The 22,091-nt window shown below is 47.3% G+C and overlaps 1 protein-coding gene across 3 annotated transcripts in view; it reads left to right on the top strand.

Moving 5' to 3' along the window:
* Positions 1-22,091, top strand: part of LMF1 (lipase maturation factor 1) — a 207,288-nt gene that overhangs the window by 55,280 nt on the left and 129,917 nt on the right. For all 3 annotated transcript variants that reach the window (XM_072878190.1, XM_072878189.1, XM_072878188.1), the window contains one exon: positions 6,125-6,273. In XM_072878190.1, the coding sequence (XP_072734291.1) occupies positions 6,125-6,273 (149 nt within the window). The remainder of the gene's footprint in view (positions 1-6,124; positions 6,274-22,091) is intronic.

Raw genomic sequence — 22,091 nt, 5'->3', positions numbered from 1 at the left:
ATCTGCCTTGCTTTGGCTGCCGGGGCGTCTGACACACAATATTCATAGGGAGACAGCTGCAGTGTCCGCTCCCCAGCTCCTCTGTGCTGGCTGCAGAGAGCGAGCTATAAAACGCGTGTACATTGTAGAAGCATTTGTCTGTGCCATGCAAACGTGCTCTCTATAAATTTTATGTGTAGATGTGTTTATACAAAGAGAGACGGTTTGCTGTTTCACCTTATCCCATATTTTAGGAAGGGGAATTAATAAAAATAAATTATCTGAGCTATATCTACCATAGTTAGGTATGGGTTTGATTTTGACCAAATGATTTTTTTCTCAGAAAAACATTAATTGAAAATAAGAAACTTCATTATCTTTGGACCTGGCTATTGTGTATTTAGTTCTGAAGGCTTTGTGCCCTTCTCTGCCTCATTGCTTTCTCCCCGACACTCCATGTAAACAGAAAACTGGTTTGGCGTGCAGGGCTGGGTGGGAAGGGGTTGCACTGGCTTTCCTCTATAGCCATGGACAAGCTGTGGTAACTTGGCTGTTTTTTTCATCAGATATTTGACAGTAAATAATAAAGATGAAAATTGGAAACCTTAATGATATAATGCTATATAATCTGTATTCCATTAGAAATAATACTCTCTATAGGGAGCCATAATGGGACTGCATTGGACTTTTCTGGAGACCGTTCATACCAAATTGACTTTTTTTTTACAAGTTAAGCACCAGTAATGTTTTCTACAGCGCATCAGATGCTCCTGCCAACGCATACGGTCTCTGCCGAAGGACGCGGTGAGACCGCGCGGTGCCGGCTTTCGCAGTTTTTCTTTCAAGCAGCAAATGGTTTTTGACTCTAGAGATCACTTGATGTTGAGCTAAATTTCCTAGCTGAAAATTTAAACTATTGGGGGTTTTATCTAATTTTGAAGAAGAAAAACATTTGAAAATCCTAAAAGGAAAATGGGAAAGCTTTTGTTTTGTTTTGTTTTTGCTTCTTCCCCTTCCCTGTCTTTCCTACCCCCCCAGCACATCCTCCCCGCTTCTCCTCCTCCCCTGCCCCAGCAGAGACCTCTAGAAAATGCCAAACTACGGATTTTGCCGCATCAAGTTCGGAGCATGTAACAAACATTTGAAACGCGTGTGGGGCAAGTGCAGCCGCCATTGGCAGTTTATTTTATTTCAATTCCCCCCCCCCCCCCCCAAAAAAAAAAAAACCCCGTGGCTCCCTCTCCGGCTGCGCGGGAGATAACAATGGGGCGCTTTGTGCCGCTCTGCAGCTGCTGAAATTTGACTAGATCCAACTGAAGAAAACAGGAGCAGGTGGGTCAACAACGTGACCCTTTCGTTCCCAGCAGTATCAGTGTGCGCCGGGGCCGGAGGGACCGGGGCGGAGGTGAGCCCCGAGATTTAGCCCAGGCAATGAGGATGTGGTGGTTGGTGCTGTGAGGATGGGAGCTGCCTTTCTGAGGTAGCCCCGATGCCTTTAAATATCGTGGGGTTTGCTGCCATTTATAAAATGGGTTTCACTCCAAAAATGCTAGGATTGGGAAATGTCACTATGTGATAAACTGGCATCGTTACAGGCCAGAGATCTTTGCTCTGTTACCGGTGCTTTGATTCCCACAGTGCCGCTCGTTTCTCGGTTTGTGCGATGCTCTGTGGCTGCGGCACGGATCCCCTGAAGCCCCCAGTGCCCAGGTCTGCCCAGGTCACGGAGATGACTTCCTTCATGTCCATGTTTTTGCTGTGCTAGAAGTGTCCTAAAAAACGTCTGCAGCTTGGAGGAGGGTTCAGTACATGGTTCCCGGTATATTTGGTGGAGATGGAGGGTGCCGTTGTGTTGGGCTCCTTTACCTGGCACTGCCACAGCAGCAAATGCATCTCATCAACATTGCCCACTTGGCAGCAAGAAGAGGAGGGTAAGGATAAGCCAGCAGTGTGCCCAGGTGGCCAAGAAGGCCAATGGCATCCTGGCTTGTATCAGGAACAGTGTGGCCAGCAGGACCGGGGCAGCGATCGTGCCCCTGTACTGGGCACTGGTGAGGCCGCACCTCGAATGCTGTGTTCAGTGTTGGGCCCCTCCCCACAAGAGAGACATGGAGGGGCTGGAGCGTGTCCAGAGAAGGGCAGCGCAGCTGGGGAAGGGTCTGGAGCACAAGGCTGATGGGGAGCGGCTGGGGAAATGGGGTTGTTCAGCCTGGAGAGAAGGAGGCTGAGGGGAGACCTCCTCGCTCTCTACAACGACCTGACAGGAGGGTGTGGAGAGGTGGGGTCGGTCTCTTCTCCCAGGTAACAAGCCATAGGACCACAGGAAATGGCCTCCAGTTGTGCCAGGGGAGGTTTAGACTGGATATTGGGAAATTTTACTTCACTGGAAGGGTTGTCCAGCCTTGGAACAGGCTGCCCAGGGCAGTGGTGGAGTCCCCATCCCTGGAGGGATTTAAAAGCCGTTTGGATGAGGTGCTTAGGGCCATGGTGTAGTGGTGGGCTTGGTAGTGTTAGGTTTACGGTTGGACTCGATGATCTTAAAGGTCTTTTCCAACCTATACGATTCTGTGATTCTGTGATAGGGACAAAAATATTGTTATTACTTAACTGCACAGGTCAGCTAAGTACCAGTTGTTCCTAAGGTCTTCCCTGCCAAGGTGTGATGGCTTGGTTGATTCCTTGTAGATGTCACAGTGTGTTTGGGCTTCGTGAGCCTGCGAAGCGGTGTTGAAAGGTGGCAACGCTCAAACTTCAGCAGTGTTCAGCAGACACATGGTTACAGCCTCAAACCTGTCTAAGATTGCAAGGGATTTTGAGTCTGAGGCTTTTAAGGGGTAGACGTGAACAACTGTTTGTAAGTCAGCAGTCAGAAACGCAAGGTTTCTGTTGATGGATCTTGTAATCTTGCTTTCTAATATCAACTTACAATACAGTGAATGTGAGATGGAGCAGAGTTCCCCCCATTTATGCTGTACGGTGGATACAGTTGTGGTGTTCAACAACACGTTCACATCCTTGAAAGTCTTCATGATTTAACTGTAATTTTTGGTAGAAAACATGATACATGTAGCATCTCGGATGATCCTACCATCACAAACGCTTGCATTGCTTATGGAGTAGCATCAAGCAGTGCTTTGCTTGCACATGATGAAGCCTGTAAGAGGAATAACAAGTTGCAGTCAGGATGAGTCCATGCTCAATAGGAAAAGGGAAAGCGGTGACAACTTTGGCAGTGGGTCGGGAGCGGGAGGGCTGCCGCAGGGAAGGGTCCAGGGCGAGGAGCTGCTTGGGGTGGAAGGAAGATGGGTGGAGGCTGGAGAAGGAGCTTCTGCTGCTGAGGGCAGGGTATGTGACTGTTTGGGTGATGTGTGCTAGTACGGAAAATTGATCTGCATGACCACATTACCAGCTGTGGAGACTCGGTCCATCAGGAAGAGGGTTGTTAATAAATCAGAGGCTGTCCGTGCATGTCTGCATCTTAAACTTGTTTTTTAGCAGGAACTTGCCGTGATCTGATACGAAGGTCAGTAGCAGAGCAAAGTACAGCACAGCACTTCATCTGCGCTAGCAAATCTGCCATTGCTGTCGACGGGCGCGGAGCAGCCGGAGCTGGACAGGATTTAGCCGCAAGCCAAGGAGGTTTAGACGGAGACTTCTGAAACGGTGCTGTGACCGTAGTTTGTCCTTGGCTGCACTTGCAGTTAAACCCTGTTTGGTGCCGGCTTAGCTGCACCCGCTGCCAGCCCCCGTTGTCAGCAACGGGTAATTTAAGAGGTTTCTCCCAACAGCTGGCAGCACTGTTTACTCCGGTCCTCCCCTCCCGCCGCGGCGCTGAGCTGTCCCCCTCGCTGGCACGGTTTGCATCGGATTATGCTGTCGGACTCGCAGCCGGGTGGTGGTGGTGCCAGGATTCAAACTTGTCCCTTTGGAACAAGAAGCACAGGTGCAGGCTGAACTCATGATCCTTGGAGGCCAGCACATACCGGGGAAGCTTCAGCTTTGCTTCGGACACACGCGCGCTCATGCACGCGTCCCCGCGTGCTGGATGCGTGCTCGTATAACCCATTTAACGCGCAAAAAATGTGTCACGCGGGATCGCACGATCCTTTCGTGCCCCTTCCCTCCACGCATGCAAACACCTCCCTAGGAGTTTGGTTTAAAAATGAAATAAAAAATAAAATGCCAGTGTGTCCTGCTTGGTGAGAGGCGATGCTGCTCTCGAAGGGAAATGCATACGTAGGGATCTAAAGGCCGTTTGGAGATGGAGGCGTACGCCTTCCTGCTCAGCCATCCAGCGTGCATCCTATATGTCTGCAGGGGAACACAGTGATTAACATATGAAAACGCTGATAACAGTGGGATTCTTGTGCTGGCAGAAACGAAGGAGATATACTACCATTTTGGTGCCAGTTAGACCCATAACTGCTATTTGTGGCTGAGTTTAGCAACAATTAACCTTTCACATTTTGTATTAGCCATTGCTTTCCTGGTGCAGCTGCTTTTATAACAATATACTTCACTTCTCCTCTCAGGAGCGCTAATTTTGGCAGTTGGGGTATCTGTTCTGGAAACCACAGGATGTATGGAGGCAGAATGGGGATTGTTTTAATAGCTGTTCGATGTATAATAATCTTTTTGAGAAAAAACAAATTACATTTTTATTTAGGGGACCTTGTGCATATTAAGATAAAAGGACGAGATTGCATCACTGCTACTTAAAATATTTTAAAGCAAATTCAATGTAGTTTTGCTTGTGTGACAACATCAAATCACAGGTTTGAAAAATCTCAGCCTGGTGTGCAATCGGGTGTCTCAGATTCTGGAGCTGGAAGAAATTAATGCCTTTGGTAGGTCTTTCCCTGCCTGTTTGGACTGGTGAAGGGACCACACTTTGTCGCTGTCATTTGACAAGTAGCAAAGTGCCTGGGGGACTCTTGGGAAGGAGCGTGGCTATGAGTGACCCATGGGCATTATCTGGTTTATTGTATATAGACATGTAGGTAGGAACACCGGCATCTTAAATGGCTCCAATGAGGTTGCTGAGTTTTCAGAAATTGTCCCCACTTAGCCATTTAGTGTCCTTTTATTTATTTATTTATTTATTTATTTAATGGCTTCAGAATGCAATTTTATCGCATGGGAATATTTGAAAATATGAGTGTATCATTGGAGGGGGGGCAAAGCTGGTGTAGTGAACTTGAATTTGGTTTTAGCATCAGTATGTTGTTACTTAAAAACGTAGTGGAGGTTGGACTTCACCTGTCAAAACAGAACTGCTGTGTTCTGGCTCCTCCTGAATAATCATTTCAATATTTATACTCTGTGCTGTGCTGGAAAAAGAATAGGCAAAATGCAGATTTGCATGAAGTAGGTTATAGTCTGTCTTCTCCAAAGCGTCCGGTATCGCAGGTAACAGGTTCACTGGGTGGTTACAAGGCTGTGCTTTGATCTCGGCTCTACTGGTATTCAGTCTAGACTAATTTTGCCAAATCCAGCAATGCGTAAAACTGGCTTGATGGATGATTTGGACTTTTTTCATTATGATTTTTCTTTACGATTGAAGATTTGAAGCTTCTGGTTGCACGTTAATGTTGATGATGAACGAGACTTAATGTGATTTTAATCATCCTCTTTTGAAGATAAATACTGCCCCTTTTTTGGGCATGAATCCAGTAAAGTCAGTGGGACTGTTGGCAGTGGCTCGGTCAGTCCATGATCTGCAGGAATCAGTAGCGACACTGAGCAGTTCTGTGCCTGGCTCACCTTGCCGATTCCCAGGGCACTTAAATTGCCTTTTCCTTTCCTTCATAAAAGTTCATATTTTTTCTCTTGCTTCACGCTGTATAAAATAACCACATAAACAAGAAAAGCCTCGGTGCGCGCGCTTGGAGAAAGAACACCACAACCCCGTGCACCAAACATAGATGCACATCATTCACACTGTAGCTTAAAGCATCTGAATTCCCAGCGTGTGTGAAGCGTGTGTTAGGACAGAGTTGGTACCTAAGTTTCCCCAAGTTAAATTTAAAAAACATTACAGGTTTTTTTTCTTCTTGGGTGGGTGTTTAAAATTTGTGAAAGGATAACTTATAGGACTTGTACAATAGCTCTTTTCTTTTTCATTTTTCATATGTTGGCACTACAGGATGGGAATCGCAGCTCCTGGAAACAGGGTTCCTGGGGATATTCCTCTGCCCGCTCTGGACCCTCTCCCGCCTGCCCCAGCACACTCCTCCTTCCAGCATCGTCATCTGGGGCTTTCGGTGGCTGATTTTCAGGATCATGCTTGGAGCGGTAAGTGGGACTTCACATTTTTGCTTTTTTTGAGGTGACAGCAGGAGGAGTGTCTCGTCCTAGCAGAAAACCTGCCCCTGGTCCAACACATTGGAGTCCTCTGGCTTAGGAATTTTTCTGGTTACGAGGAAGGAGCATGTAGCAGGAAATGCTTCGTGCTCTGGTTCACAGAATCTTTCAACTTACTATTAGTGTTTATTTTAGGGAGGACAAACATCGGAGAAAGAAAATCTGTGTTGATGTGTTGGTGCTGCTCTTGTGATTGGCTCTTGAAAAGGAATAAAAGTGAAGTTTGAGACTTGGGCATTGTGGCTTTTTGATAAGATGGTTGGGAGTCCAGCGGGTAATTCCCAGGAGCAAGGAGCTTTACCCTGAGTTATTTTTTCTTTTTGTGTACTTTACTGAAAAGTCATTCTCTGCTCCGTGTTTTCAAAGAGAACAATTGCTGCATTACTGTCCCAGTGCCAGTGGAAACTCCCAAGTAGCTTGTAAAAGAATCCATCAGGAACTGACACATCTTGTTAAAATAAAGGTGTGGCAGGGGCATTACCCTGTCATCTTGATCCACATTTTGGACATTTCAAAATATCCCAAAACTTTAAGCTAAGGCTCATCACTGCAGGAGGAGATTACAGGCAGGTAGGACATTCCTGTGTCCATCTGCTCTAAAATCCTTCTCTCACCTCAGCTCTTAAAGTGCTTGAATCTGCAGTCAAGCTCAATAAGCTCTTAATTATCCTCCTCATCTTAAAAATGAAATAAATGAAAGGCAAATCTTTTATGTATTAACCTTAGTGTTACCTGTTTTCAAGGCAACTTTGTTCGTGGAGAACACGTTATCACAGTCGATATTCTTGGAAAACGCATGCTGTACGCTTGTTGCATCGAAGGGAGGCTTCCCACCCTATGACAGTTCAGCAAATTCAGCTTGAAAGAGCAGAAAATCTGGAGTTTTTGTATGCGTCGTGCAAGTGGTATTTCAAAACCTACTCTTTGATGTTGCATTCACTTCTTTGCCATGTGTATTGTGTAGCATCACTGAATTTTGCTCAGCTTCCTAAAGCTGCAGTTCTTGCTCGTTATTAATTCCTGCAATTCTTGCTCATTATTAATTAAATAGATCTGGTCCTGCTGCAGGGCAATACAGATGGATAATATGACTCCTTGAAGGTCCACACCAGCACGGCTTTCTATGACCCTATACAATATCTGCATGTGTAGATAATCCCATAGATTTTAACACAACTGCCGGTTGAAAATATTCAGTAAGGGTTTATGGGACAAAGTCAGCTTTGTAGTGCTTTTAAAATGCTGTCAGGTTTTCGGTTGGAGTTCAGGTGAATGGTACTGTTCTAGCATCCTACCGTACTGCTCCTGCCATACCCTGGGATGGAGGCCACTGGATGCCTCTGTAATTGCAACTTTACTTTCAATGATAGAAATGCAGTCTTTTAGGAAGCCTGGCCTTTGTAGAGAGGAGGGTCTTGTTTGACACTCCGCAGGATGAGAGCGGGAGAGGGAGCTAATGGGAAGATCTCTGTGCTGGGCCGAACACACCACGTCAGGACGCTCATGGCAAACAAGCTGTTGTGGTTAGGTAGGTAAATGCAAAATTATTTAGGCTCTTGTGATCTGTTTCATGGAGTTTTTTCCTGGGACGGCTGGGAAATTGCTATTAGAAAAAAAGCTAGAATGGTTCTTAGCAAAACTGCTGGTAGGAAAGGAATCGAAATGGGAGCGTCTGTGGAGCTTGGTGCTGTTTATGGGAAAATGATGTTGGAAGGGAAGTGTGGCAGCCAAGTGAAATGCAGTGTGTGGTTTTGGGAGAGAATAATGGCAGATAATCCTTAAAAATGGCCTGCCTTAAAACAACAGACAGTTTGTAAATCTGTGCGTGGGCTCTGCTGCAGCGTCAGAGTCCATAGCCTGGAGAAGCAGTCGGGTTGCTTCGGGGCTGGCACCGCTGTAGGCTCTTGCTGCACAGAGGCACTGTCTTCATAGCCTCAGGGCTGGGTCTGTGGCGGTACTTACTGCTCAGGGTCACTTCTGCCGGAGATGGCCTGCTGACTTGCTGCTGGCTCTGTGCAGAGCTCGCTGGGGACAATAATTTGCAGTCCACGTGAACATCACAGATGATGAGATGTGGGTCTCCATGCAGTTGATCCAGCAGGTATGAAGGGTATGTTGTTGGTCTAGTGAGAACAGTTCTGTTGAAACTTTTTTGGATGAGAAATTAAGGGTGGCTTTGGTATTAAATTTTTGTGAGAAAGCGTCTGTTGTTCTTGATGCTTTCCCGTTTCTCGTTTGGACATCACGTTGACTTGGTTAAAATTGAGCTCTTTCAAAGTTGGCTGGAGAAGGTCCCAGTCACATCTGCTCTTGAGCTGGCTGCAGCCACATGTCCCCGAGCCGTGGGATGGGTGGGGGGAGGTCACAGTCCCGAGGGCAGCTGCTCTCTGCCTGAGGAAGGATTTCTACAAGTTTAAAGCAGCGCTTAAAACTTAACACACCAGCCACTGCTGAGGCACGGTTTTTACAGTAGTTTTCAAGTATTTTAAGCAACTATTCAAGGAACACACTTGAAGGCTGCTAACCTGCCAGAAATATCCATCCACGTTTCATTACAAATTAAATTTCCTGTCCTATCCTGTAAGCACAGAATGATGAGCACTTTAGTAGCTGGCTTGTGTGGTTTCTTCATTATATTTTGGAGGGCAGCAAAGGTCTAAGTCGTTAAAGATTTGTGAGTGCAGTAACACGGCACTGGCTGGCCTTTAACGACAGTCATGAGGACCCGTGTGGGTGACCCAAGGGGTCCCAGTCCCCGCAGGACCCCTGTCCAGTGATTCGAGAGGAGCTGAGAGCGTTCCCCATCTTGCCAGATTAGATCCCCTGAGATGACCTGTTAATCCTCTGAACTGGTGAAGTCCAAGATCCAAGTTGCCCTAAATACATGCTAGACTTTGCTTTGACTGCAGGGCTTGAGGGGGTGTGGGGTTGTGGGTGGGGGGTTTTGGTTTTTGGGGGTGGGTTTTTTTGTTTGTTTGTTTTTTCCGGGAACCTCATTGTGAATGTAATATTTGGGTCATTTATCACCAATGATGTTTTCGCCAAAGGTCAGCATAGCGCCTTTGTCCCCGCTGGATGGAGGCTGGCTCCTGTGGTCTTGATGCTTCTCAGCTTCTGAAAAGCTGCTTCTCCGTCGTGATGCTGATTATAGAAAGAATCGACAGTCCATGACACGAAGTGTAGGGAAACACAGCTAATTTTCTTAACAAGTTATGTGATCACCAAGTTTGCGTCCTGCTTTCCTTTTAAAATGGGAGTCTGACTGAGCTTTGCTCTGTTCCTGTAAGGTGTAATATATATTCTGAATTATGGGACAGGTTGGATATAAAAGAAAACTGTGCTCACCAAACATCTTTGTTACTGTTATCTCTGTGCTGTTTCTTGGTTTTATCTGGAGAGTCATAACTCTCCCATTATTTTAGGGAGAGCCCTCTGCAGAAGAGATGCCTCCTCTTGAGTCCCTTGTCTGTCTGGGTTACTGATATATAAATAACAGGCATGGGAGAGGAAAACATGGAAAGGTCGTTAAATGGGGATCTATACAAGCAAGTGGAAATCGGTGATTGATGGTATCTTTAATGTTTTGGGGCCCAAACACATGTACATTTCCTTCTTGGCCAGGGTAATGACGCTTGCAGGCACTGGGAAGCGAGTTTAATGCGTGAAACCGAAGTATCCTCCTGGAGCGCAGGTGCACTGCTCCCAGGCCATCTTTGATTTCTTCCCTAATCTGGGCAGGAGGTGAAGCATGTGCGCAAATGTGGACCGAAGGAAGTTTTTCCCAGGGGTGGGATTGGCAATGATTACATCTTACGCAGAAAGTAAGTTCGACTTTCCTGCACGGTTCTCCGGGGTGCGTGCTAGCTGGCTGGGGTAGGGCTTTCCTTGTAAAATGCCATCCTCCAAGCAAACGGCATTCCCTCGGGTCAGCTTGGTTTTTCTCGCCTTGTGCTGGATGCTAGGTGAGCAGTGCCATGTGCGGGTTTGAAACACACCTCAGATGGGCAAGCTTGTCCCTCTTTTGCAATGTGATGGCTCCCAGTGAAGTCTTCAGGTTCTTATCCCATAGCTCTACTGTTTTCTGCAGTTGGTTCCCGTATCATGAACTTGGGGGTTGATTTCACTTGTCAGCCCCTTTTTTTTTCCATTCAGCGTATCATATTTGGGAACTCTTTCCATGCAGAGCTCTAGCAACCAGAGGCTTTGCACTGAAGCACTAGGAATTCGTACCAAAATGAATGCTGTTGTGCCAATGCCCGTTGCAGCACCTCTTATATCAGCCTGTGAAGGAACACAAGATCAAGCCCAGTAAGCTGCTGGATACAAAATAAACCTAACTGTAAAGAATGGAGGCTGGACCTAAAGGACATTATTTCCTAACCCGAATTGGCATGAATGTTGCCATCTGTCTTCCCAGAGCACATTAGCCATCCTCTCAAAAGCTTCCCGTATCCTATCACCCCATGTGCTTGTTTACAGCCTCCTAGTTAAGGAGCGTTGGAGCAGCAATACATCTTTGTACTTTCTACGGTGTAAACCACAGAAACCCACAGAGCTGGTGGAAGACGTCTGAGCAGCTCATGAAGCTCACGAATGCACTGTGCCTGCTCCCTTGCTTTGCTGCTGCTTTTTCTTTTGTGTCTCCCTGTTAATCCCTCTCCTGCTTAGGAGGTGACTGTTGCTCCTGACGCTCAGCAGCATCCCCAGCACAGTCCTGTTTTCTCCTCTTTTAGTCCTAACCAGGTGTTTGCTGCTGAAGCGTGTGAGCACTGTCGTCCAGCTCTGGACTGGTGTAAGGGAGCCTTGCTGTTTCCTGGCTAATCCTCCCCCCCGCAAAATCATGTCCAGATCTCGCTTTGTTGTACATGCCTTCCCTGGGGGCTGGCTGGGTTTTCTCAGGGGAGATACAGCATATGAGAAGTAAAATAATCCTGGCTGCGTACTTGCAGGAGGCGAGGAGCACAGGCAGGCTCTGCTGCTGGGGTTTGATTGGCAGCAAGTGCTTGGGCTGATCTCAAATATTGCTGACTTTTTAAAAGGCGTAATTATGTGATTCAATGTATATGTTTGATGTTCCTAATAATCCATTAGCGCAGGATGTAAAGACGGATGCTTCTTAGGAACATGCAGAGGCAATAGAATAGCGGTCCCTTTGTGTGAGCGAGCAGCTTGTTAGGAAATAAGTGATGCAAACAGACGTTTACGGGGCTGATTTGCCTCAGAAATGCTCGGTGACTTGACGTCTTTGTCGTTTTGCTTGCAACTCTCTGTCACTCTGATTTCTTGAAGCTTGGAAGATGCAAAGCGTTGTTTTGTGTTTCCACAAGAATCAAGAGGTGGGTAAGCAAAGGTGCGTGCTCAGCCTATCAAGTGTTAACCAAGGACATTAGCCAAACCGCGGTGACTTGCCGAAAGGAGCAGCCCGTGCTGTCGGTAAGGTGCTTTGCTTGGTGGTGTTGGTGGTAATTAGGTGTTTTGACATCTGCAGCTGCCTGGGGAGACATCGAAGGCACGATGCTACGCTCTCAAAGCCTCGGCCCTCTCTCAAGTATATATATATATTTTTTTTTTTTTTTTTTTCAGCAGACAGAGTTTGTTTTCCAGCTGCTCCGTTCCCTGTAGAGCTGTTGTTGGACTTGGTGCATTTGATGGGTTTGAGGACGGTGGGGCTGTCTGCGTGCTGCTGGCCCAGCTCGCCGGTCTCTTCCCTGAGCCCCTCGCTGCAGGCTGGGGGTCCCGAGGGGCCCTCGGCTCCTGGCAGCCATTTAGTCAAACTGCAGATTTTTATAATTGCCTGATCCCTGGTGATGGGACTCGTTGGAGGAGTAGCTGTCCTTTCCTGGTTCAGTGGAGCAGCATCTCCCCTGCGTCTTGGGGCTTTTCAAAGCCAAGTCACATTTGTGCTGTCTGGGCTTCGTGCTCTGCTGGGAGGAGCTTCTGGTGTAATTACCAGGGCTATGATCATATGCTGCACTAGGCGAGGCCGTGGGCTTTACCTCTGAGCTGGGCAAGTTTCTGTTTTGCTCTGGGTTTTTTTTTTGTGGTAGGCAGCAGCATTGCTGATGAGCTCTTCTTTATCAGAAAATATAATTTGTGGCTAATACCCCATTCAGCAAATGTTAGTCCCATTCTTTTTTTGCAAAAGTATGTCAACTGTGTCAAGTCCATATATTCTGTGTAATTACCTGCTGCAGGCGAAAACCATGTGCTGGGGGAATCCGAATACCTGCCCCGCTTGTGTTGGGGCAGGCTGGGGAGTAGCTGTAAGCTGATGAATTGCTAACACCATGTTGCTGAAACTTCGTAGTAGCTCTTTGGATCCTGAAGGTCGTTAGCGATTGCATACGTAAACCATAAAATATGGTTTCTGTTTCTTCATTAGTTGAGTGTCTAAGAAACATTGCGTGCATACTTGCTCAGGAATGTGAGAATTTGATTTTCGTCAACACCTGTGTGCGTAGCTATAGTAACACTGATAAAACTTAGTAACTGAAAAAACACATGGAAAGGGATAGGAGTACAGAAACGTGATTTAACTAGATTTTGGGAAGAACCCTAGACAAGGTTCATCCTTGAGCCCCCTGCAGCCAGCCTCGGTGGCTAAGGGGTAGCAGTGCGGGCTGTCGGGGCATCTCCTGATTTCTCTGCCGTGGGGTTTTCCTGCGTTGCATGAGCTTTAACACCCCCCGTCCGGCTTGCCGTGCGATGCCACGCTGTGCTGCGGAGGAGCTCAGGCTGCATCGTGGCGTGCATCGAGCTGAATCGTGGCTTGCAAAGGCTGATGCTTTTGACCGTAGACATGACTTTTATGATTTCCTCACCGATTATTCCCAAGGGTTGCCTCTGTTTGTTACACACAGCTCCTCCAGTCTCACACCAGAGGGATTTTTTAACAAGAGGCAGCTCAATGTGGGGCTGTTCCCTCCTACCAGCACATCTTTCTGTCGATAAAGCAGATATAAACAGGGTGCGTAATGAGTTCAGGTCTAACTCTTGGCATAGTATTGCCTCTTCCAACTGGAGCTGGTGAAGTATGGTGGTAATGATGGGACAGGTCAAGGACTTATCAGGTCAAAAAGCAAAGCAAGCAGTGAGTCCCCTATAAAAACTGCCCTGCTGCTGAGGACAGAAAATATAGCTTAGGGACTGGGATGGGGAAACAGGTCCCAAAATGAGCCAGGGGCTGGGGGAGAAACTGGGATGAGCATGGGCAGAGCAGGAGCAAGGATGTGGGAGCCCTGTCTGGCAAAGGATGCCGTGCCAGTCCCAGCAAGGTGTCGGGGCCCCTTCCCTCTTGGGCAGGTTTGTTGAGCCTGGTGCTGCCAAAATCGTGCACAGCCAGGTTCAGGCCTGCCCAGCTCCATGCCAAGATCTGTCCTCGCATCGTTACATCTTTGGCTTAACTGGGGAGAGCGTTAAGTAGAGCTTAAGTAGAGCTGAGCAGCTTTGAGTGGAGGAGACATGAGTGGTTTTTATGAGGGTGCGTGATAGCGTTTGCACGTGTGCTGTCTCTCCCGCTCCATGTTATTTCAGGATTGGAGATATTTGAAGTATGCGTGTAGGTTTTTAACGAGCGTGTATTAGCCATGCACGGCCTGGATCGCTGCCGCAGATGAAGTTAGCGGGGAAAGTCGTGTGAGGGAACCCTGCCTGGAAGCGTGAGCTGCTGCTGTTTTACTGCAGCTCTGTGCGGCTGCAACTGTGCAGCTGGCACTTGGAGGGCTGGTGCTAAAAGCAGCATGGAAATGTCATTATACGTTTACGGCTGGTGTTCCTCCTGTAAAACATGAGGCACATGAAATGCCTTTAGGTCAGGTCGGACTCGAGGCCAACGAGAAGCAAGAGCTGAGACTGAGTTTTCTTGCACCAGAGCAAATGCAAGTGTTTGCTGCTTGCACGTGGCACATGGCCGTGATGTTGTCGGGTGTTAGTGGTCCCTCTGGAAGTGCCCAACAGCGATGGTGTGCTTCAATTTATGTGGCTTTTCATCATCTCCATTTAAAGCTGTCTCCTGTGCCTCTTCCCTCCCTGCCTTTCTCTTTGTGGGACACAAAGGTGGAGCCTGGCAGTTCCCTGGCTTACACACAGCCGAGGACTGGTGGTTGCTGTGCTGATAACACGGATCCCGTCCCACAGCACGCTCTGAACAAGGGAGATGTCAGTGGGAATGTCTGTCAGAAACGGTGATCAAGGAGGTTAAACGCCTTGAGAGTCCCACTCTCTTGTTCCTGCAAACCTGCTGCGTCCCCGTTTCATGGCAGCATAGACACATATATACAAGTGAGGCTGTACAAATGCAACACGGCTTGTTTGGACTGTTAACGGAGAGGTGGTCATTTCTCAAGGGTTTCTGATAAGCACTTTATTTTGCATCAGGATGGGTTTGCAATGCCCCGTTAGCAGAGCGCGGGCAGCGCTGCTGAGACGTGTACGTTAGTCAAAGGACGAGGTAGGTAATGTTTACCAGCTTGATGATGTGATGGTCGTTACAAATAATTATCGCTACTGGAGATGCAAGGGGAGGCGGAGGGGATTCAAGCGCCAGCGTGTAACAGCACGTTGGGAAACTGGAAGTAAATAGGGAATTAAGGGGGAGCTATGTCCTGCAAAGGATCACAGACATATGGAATAAGTTACCAGGGAAGGTGGCTGGAGCAGAGAATATAAGTGAGTCTGAGACATCTTGATTAGTTTCTGGAGGAAAGGATTGAAGAGTGTAGTGAAAAAGCAGGGAAACAGGATTTAAAGCACATTACCACTTTAATTGAAAAGTGCCCAAAGCAAGGAAATTCAGATTTAAAGCTGCCAGCCTGTCACTGGCCGATGCAGGTGTTGGGGCTGGGAGGACTCCCGGGGTCTGTGTGCAGATGGGTCCGTGCCCTGCAGGCTCCGCTCCCTGGCCGGGGCCCTGAGCTTGGCCAGCTTGAGCCAAAGCCTCATGCTTGCCCCAAGAATTAGATCCTTGAATACGTGCGTTATGTAATAATAGAATAATAATATTTGTAATAGGTATGTATCTTTATATGATAATATTATAATAATCTGCTGATGTCTTCCTTGTGTGATGCCCTTAAAACTGTTGCAGGGGCTGCTCCCCGCTCGCCAGGCTGGGGGTACACCCGGAGCCGGGGACGGGGTCACCCAGGGAAGGGGGGGTTTTTCCTGCCCCTTATTTTCATGTATTTGAGAGCCCTTCCCAGGGAGTCGCTCCCCCCGCTCCTCCTTACGCAGGGTACGTCACGCCGAAGGTCCTGAGGGGCACACGGGGAATTTAGGGAGACTCAAGCGCATCTTTTCAAGTTGTGATGTGTGACTTGGCAGTCCCTCCTCTCGGTTTACTTTTTGTAAAGAAAATTTATCTTCTTTTTTTTTTTTCCTACTTTCCGGATTTCCCTTTCTGAATGTAACTACAGACTGAACCCTCCGAAGTCTGAGCTCTGCCTCTCCGAGCCGTTCAAGTACCTCCTTGGAGGAAGCCGCTGCAGAACAGAGGAGTCCCGGAGCATTTTTTGGCAGGCAGAGACTTAGAAAATAATTTCAGTCCTCTGGTGTTTCAAGTCTACACAAAAGATGTGTTTCCCCTTTTACAGGAGAAAAAAAGATCATTTAAAGTGGTAGTCTAGGGAAAGAAATAGTGCAAAAAGATTTATAATAATTAGCAATAAATTCTTCCACTAAATTCTCATCATTGTTTCCTAGTAAATGTTGTCCATCTTTCACACAGAGATGTGTTTTCACAGAGAAAGGATCAATTATTTCCAGGTTATTTGTACATCATTAGATATTTAATCTCTTTGAAAATTATTTTAAATTTTCTTTACTATTAGAAAAAAATGTTTCTTTTAACCAACTGCAGCGAATTATTTTAGAAACTAGTGGTTCATGTTAAACTCTTCATTTTTCGTGCTTTGTTTTTGCTTGGATTCTGTTAAAAGTGTCATAACGTGGGTGGCATTTTAAAGGTTACTGGAAAGGGTGGGGATGCGATTAGCTAATAAGGGAGATGAACTTTCTGGCAAAAATAATGAAGACTTTGAAGCAAACAGAATCTGGATGCCTGTAGTAAAATTGCATTAGATGTAATGAAATAAAAGTTGGAATTTAGGCGATCTCTGTAAATATAAAAAAAAGAAGAAGAAGAATCAAACGGATGTAGTTGTCATTTCAGTGACAAGCGTGCCCTGATCCTGGGCATTATGGCTCTGAAATTGAGAATAATTATTCTAATTTGTTTTATTACATTAGCGTGGGTAGGAGGGAAGAAAGGGAGCTTTCTTTTATGGCTTTCTCATTATTCATAGGCGAGCACGGCGGGGCCAGGCTCCCGACTCCCGCGCCGGGGCTTCATGGGAATTTTTGGAAAATGATGTCTGCAATGTTCTGACCTTTGCCGTCCCAGCTGCAGCCCTCCTCCTCTCTGCAGGGATCCCACACTTGACTCCTTAGCAACCTCCTTTGTGCCTCTGATCTCTCTCCATTTGTCTAGTAATAGCCCTTGGCAGGAAGACTTGTTGTTCCTTCGGTGGCTGTAAAAGGCAGGGAGCCGCTAATGCCAAGTACTTTGCAAAAATCCCTTTCACCCACTCCTTGCAGCGTGTCTTCAAAGTCAATCAGATGCTGGTGCAGTCATGGTGGCTTCTCAAAGGGTCTTTCTGGTAGCTGGGGGAAAAAACCAGCAACAAATAAAACAAAAATCAACACCAGTGACTTCTCTTTCAGAAAAGCGTTTTCCAGTCCACCAGTTTTCCAGGTGCTTTCCAGTTGCCTTTCATGGTGACTCCAGTTTAGCTTTTGCGCTGGACCAACCCGCGCCTGTTGCAGCAGAATCTGGACGTTCACCTCCTCTGTGGATGGGACCTCTCCTGTGGGCTTAAGGTCCTGGGGCCATGTTGGAGCCTGTCCCTGCCTGTGCGGGAGGGTACCAGGGTTTGGTCACCTGAAGGTGGGTTGTTCCAGAGAATCTGGAGCCTGGTCCTATAACCTGCTAATGTTGGACCAGGACTAACGTTCTCCAGATGATGGGGAAGTCCTATCATCTTGGTGCAGGCTTGGATCTGAATAGGGCTGCCTGTGGGCTTTGAACCGATGCGCAAGGTGCAGAATAAAGTGATTTAAACAGCAGTGTCATCTGATGAGCATAAGCTTGTCATTCTCTGGCTAAGGAAGAGGTATTCTAGCCTGTTATTTCTCTCTCTTTGCATGGAAGAAGCAAGAGAGATTTGAATTACCGGCTGTTCGTGTAATGAGAGGTTTGTATGAACATCAGTACAGCTCTTCTTAAAGTCTTTAGTTTGCTACTGTCAGAGTTGTAGAAAAAAGTTTCCAAAAAGCCTAATACCTGTGTCACGTCTTCCCTGTGTGGCATTCCTAAAAGAAAGGAACAAAACACCTCTCTGCAGATCATCCTTCCTGCGCCACAGAGCTGGAACCCTGCAGCAGAGCCTGCAGGTGGGAGACGGGGCTTCACGTGGAGGATCTGCGTAGGTCTGGCCCAAATCCAGCCTCTGCCGCCAGCACGGTTCGTGAAAAGCCCTGCGCCAGAGCACTCTGCAGTTGAAGATTTGGGCTCATAAATTATGCAAATGTTTAAAAGTATGCAAACAATTTCCATAGCCATAACATGAGCCTTGAGGCATAAAAGGACCACAGAAAATGTATTGAATTTCCAAAAAGCTAGAGCCCTTGCTGGTCTTGGGAATTAAATGTTGCGTGTGTTATGAGGTATATTGGGAAAAAAAAGTCATAAAACAACATCATGGAGTCCAGCAGAAGGATTGTGCCACTGCTGTGCCTTGCTGCTGTAGTGTCGCACCCATCAAGCATCTCTCCCCTGGCGAAAGCAGCATTTGAGCACGATATTCATTATTGAGGTTGAAATCAAATCCAGAAATTTTTCAAGATTTATCCTTTCAAACGCAGAAGAAAGCTGGAGCAGGCGGGCAGCGAGCAGGCTGGTGACTTGGTGCGTAACAGCAGGAAAACTCGAGGGGCTTTAGTATTTCTGTTGGGGTCTAAAGGCATCGTGTCAGGTCCCTCGGATTTGAGTGCTTCGGGTGCCGGGGTCCTGTAGCTGGCTGTCGCCTTACAGCCCTGTCCTATAGTTCTTAAACAATTTTTTTTAATTTTTTTTTTTTAGCTTTGTAAAGCTCCTTCCTCTTCGTGAACATGAGGTCTAAATTACAGCTGGTTTGTCTTTAAAATACACTGGTATATATTTGGCTTTCAAAAGATGCTGAAACCACTTTTTCTGTGGGTAGCAGAGGCTGGCAGGTGGCTGAGTGCGTGAAGTGCAAGGCACCGTTTGGGATTTTCCCTGGGAGTGTTTCATATTCAGATTATGAGAGAAATTAAAATCTAGAATTTAGGATTGCCCTTCGTTGAGATTTTTTTTCTTTTTCGCCCATCTTTTGTATTGTGAAGACACAGAAAGAAGGTCTTTAAATTGACTCTAAATTTATAATGCTGGTGCCCCGTACCCCACCCTTCTCTCCAGAGCGGGTATCAATAGGGGTTTTGCAGACATAGCTTGAGTCACCAGGCTTTTTCTCGGCTTCCCGTGCTATTGGCCTGTCTGTACCATTTTTTTCAGAATTAATTTTGGGCTGAAAAAGTCTCAAAGAGTGCTTTGTTCCTCCTTGACACTCACTCCAGGGGAAAAAAAAAAAAGAAAAAGAAAAAAACCGTGGAAAATCTGACATCTGCATTGTAGAGAAAAATCAATAGATAGGGAGGAATATAATTATCCCCCACTCCTGAAAGAATTTTTAAGATATTTTTTGTAACAGTGACTCATATCGGCTTAGAGCTTGAATGACATTTTAATTATTTAGGCTTTTTTTCATTTTGAATCACCAAAGTACAGCAGCCTGAAAGGGGTACAGTTAGGCAGAGCAATCTGCGTAAGATGAAAAGGAAGGATTTGGCGTGTCGGAGTTCAGCCGCTTCCCTCCCTTCGAGCGGCGTCGGAGCGGGAGCTGCGTGGCTCAGGGGCGTGCGGAGCGAGATGCTGCACCGCTCCGCAGCGACGGGTGATGGATCACCCCCGGGTCCGTGAATCATGTTCGCTGGCTTCAAGTAAATAAGGAAGCAGTTTATCTCCTTTGGAGATGCTTTGCTCCTTATGCAAAGCGTAAAATCCTTACGGAGTGCATCCGTGGTGGCTCTTGAACTGGTACTTGCGCCTGGGTTTGATCTTCTGGGGAAGGGGGTCGGGGCGAAAGGGGGACTGGTGGAGTCGATGAGGGAGAGGGAGCAAGTGCAATGCCGTGGATTTTGTTTGGACGTAGGCAGGTTTAATTAGAAGGGGATCAGCTAATTAGGCAATTGTGCGGGGAGTGAATGCAAGAGGGAAGGAGAGAAAGAGAGGTCTGAAGTAAAGCTGGAGGTCAAAGACTGTGGCTGGCACCCATCTGCACAGGGCAGAGATGAGGTGAGAGCTCAGCAGGAGGTCTGGGGGAGCTGGTGGTGCCAGCTAGACCCGCATGGACCTTCCCCGGAGGATGCTCCCCCCTGCCTCTCTTGGGGTGGCTGAGCTGCATCCAGGTGGGACGACAGCATTGGGTTGTGCAGTGGGCAGCCGGGTGAAGGACCTGCAGAGCAGGGAGACTGGAGATGGGTTTCTGTGATTTTCATTGTCCGTGGTGGCTGTGATGTGGACACGGTGGAAGGGCTCCTCTCCACCTCTCCTGGGACGAACCCGCATGGTTCCTGCACTCTGAGCCTTCTGCAGATCTAGAAGGTCTGGGCAGGTCCTGGGGTCCACAGGGGGTTCCCCTTATGGAGCCTCTGGCCAGTGGTAGCAGGGACCAGGCAGTCTTCACAGCTCGGTGTTTTGCTTAATCCGAATGGCAGGAGCTCGGGGTGATACAATAAAAAGGAGCGGTGTCCAGATGTGTTCCTCTCACCGCAAAAATGCAGTAGAAAAGCGAGGAGCCATTCTCTTCACACATTCATCCTCTCTGTGATTTGAGAAGACGATCCCCAGCATGCCACAGTGCCAATTCAGATGTCAGTACCCTAAAACCAAAGAGTGAGGTGTCTGCGGAGGACGCAGCTGGCAGTTGCACGGCTCGCATCCCTCTTCGGTTCTGCCTTCCAGTCCCGTGTTCCGTTCCCTGTGCCACCGCGTGCCGCGGCCTTAGGTTTGGGATTTCTGCCACGATTTAATCAAACTCATGAAATGCAGAAATAGAAAGCTGTTGGTAAACTTCCTCCCTATGGCTTAATTTCCCCTGAAATCCCTTTTGTTGGATACTCTTTCAATGATGGGGAAAGAGAGGGGGCATGTGAGGTTACTCAATCAAGCGAGACTGGAATTGATTCAGTGGGAGTGAAGGGGTGATTTTGATTTCCACCCCCAAAGTCCCCTGGCCGCCAGTTGGCAAACTTTGTGAATGTATTCAACAATCTACTGCATTTGAAAGGGATTTTATTAGTCATAAATAGCTAGTTTTCAGCAGGCTTACTGAGTTTTATAAACAGGACTGGTTCGGTGCCTTGCTGGCTGGGTCAGGTCCTGCAGCAGGCAGGCAGGAGGATGAATTTTTGCAGTGTGGGTTTTGCTAAGACTTTGCTGTGAATTTGTTTTTTTCCTCTGGTTTGCTTGTGGATCTGCTCAAGTGTCTGCGTGGTCACCTTTCCTTTAACGCTGTAGTAAGCTATCCAAGCTAGTGATGATGCTGGAGGCAGAACAGGGTCTTGTTCCACGTAGCCAATATCTTATCTCTGTGTGACAAATAAAATAAAAGTACAGTGACAGAAGTAATCCGTGACGCTTGCGGTGTATCCAGGGCACACATCGGCTGAGCTTGGGAAATGCTATTTATACGTGACCATGAACGCAGAGTGGGGCTGGTGGATGGAAAGCGCATGGGGGCTGAGCGAGGACGGCAGAGCGGCTCTGGTGATTAAAACCAGGCATTTGATTGAACACCATTAAAATAAAATAAACCAAAAAAGGGCCTAAACGTAATTTTCCTTCCCCTGCGAAAAATGCTGGTGAATTTAATGCACCTTAATTGTGAGAGCCTGGGAGCCCCGGAGGTTGGTGTTTTGGAAGTACAAGCAGGTGCTGCATCTCCATCCTCCCCTGTGCTCCTCAGCTGTGCCCTAAAGGGAGCAAACTTAGTAGGGGAGAAGGTATTGAGCACATATTTCATTCTGGATGCTAATTCAATCCAGGGTTAACATTTTATAGTTCTCATGCGAACGGCAGCGCGAGGAGATTTCTGAGTGTGCAGAATGGCCTGGAGCCGCAGTCAGCTGTAAATTAATATGACAAAGATCTCAACTTTCCCCTTCCCCAGGCCAGGCTTTCTTATTACTGGAAGGGGCTGGTGTGCGCGGTCTGGCTGCCACGAGCTCGGCCGAAAGGATCAAACCCTGGTGTCTTTGTAGCCACCATCCCATCAGTATGAATTTAATAATTCTGGTTAGAGCTGGATTCAAAGCAAGGCCACGGAGGTGAAAGGGCAATTGCTAGTTCACTTCGCCACCTGTTTCCTTCCCTTTAGCTTATATTTAATTTGTATTACTGAATACCTTTCCCTTCTGATATGCAAGGCTTTGAAAGTCCCTTCACCCACCCTCAATGTGCAAACAGAGCTGGCGTTTCTGGGGGTGCTTGGTTTTTTCCTGGCGTTGTAAGCATGTGAGCATGCGTTTGCCTTTATCATTGGGAAAAGAAAATCAACTTTAAAAGCCATTTCCCTCTCCCTCCCCAACACATACACACACTTTTTTGTTTTATC

Source organism: Ciconia boyciana, chromosome 13 (genome assembly GCF_034638445.1).
Source record: "Ciconia boyciana chromosome 13, ASM3463844v1, whole genome shotgun sequence".
NCBI classification, from domain to species: domain Eukaryota; kingdom Metazoa; phylum Chordata; class Aves; order Ciconiiformes; family Ciconiidae; genus Ciconia; species Ciconia boyciana.
This window is presented reverse-complemented; position numbering and strand designations above follow the sequence as displayed.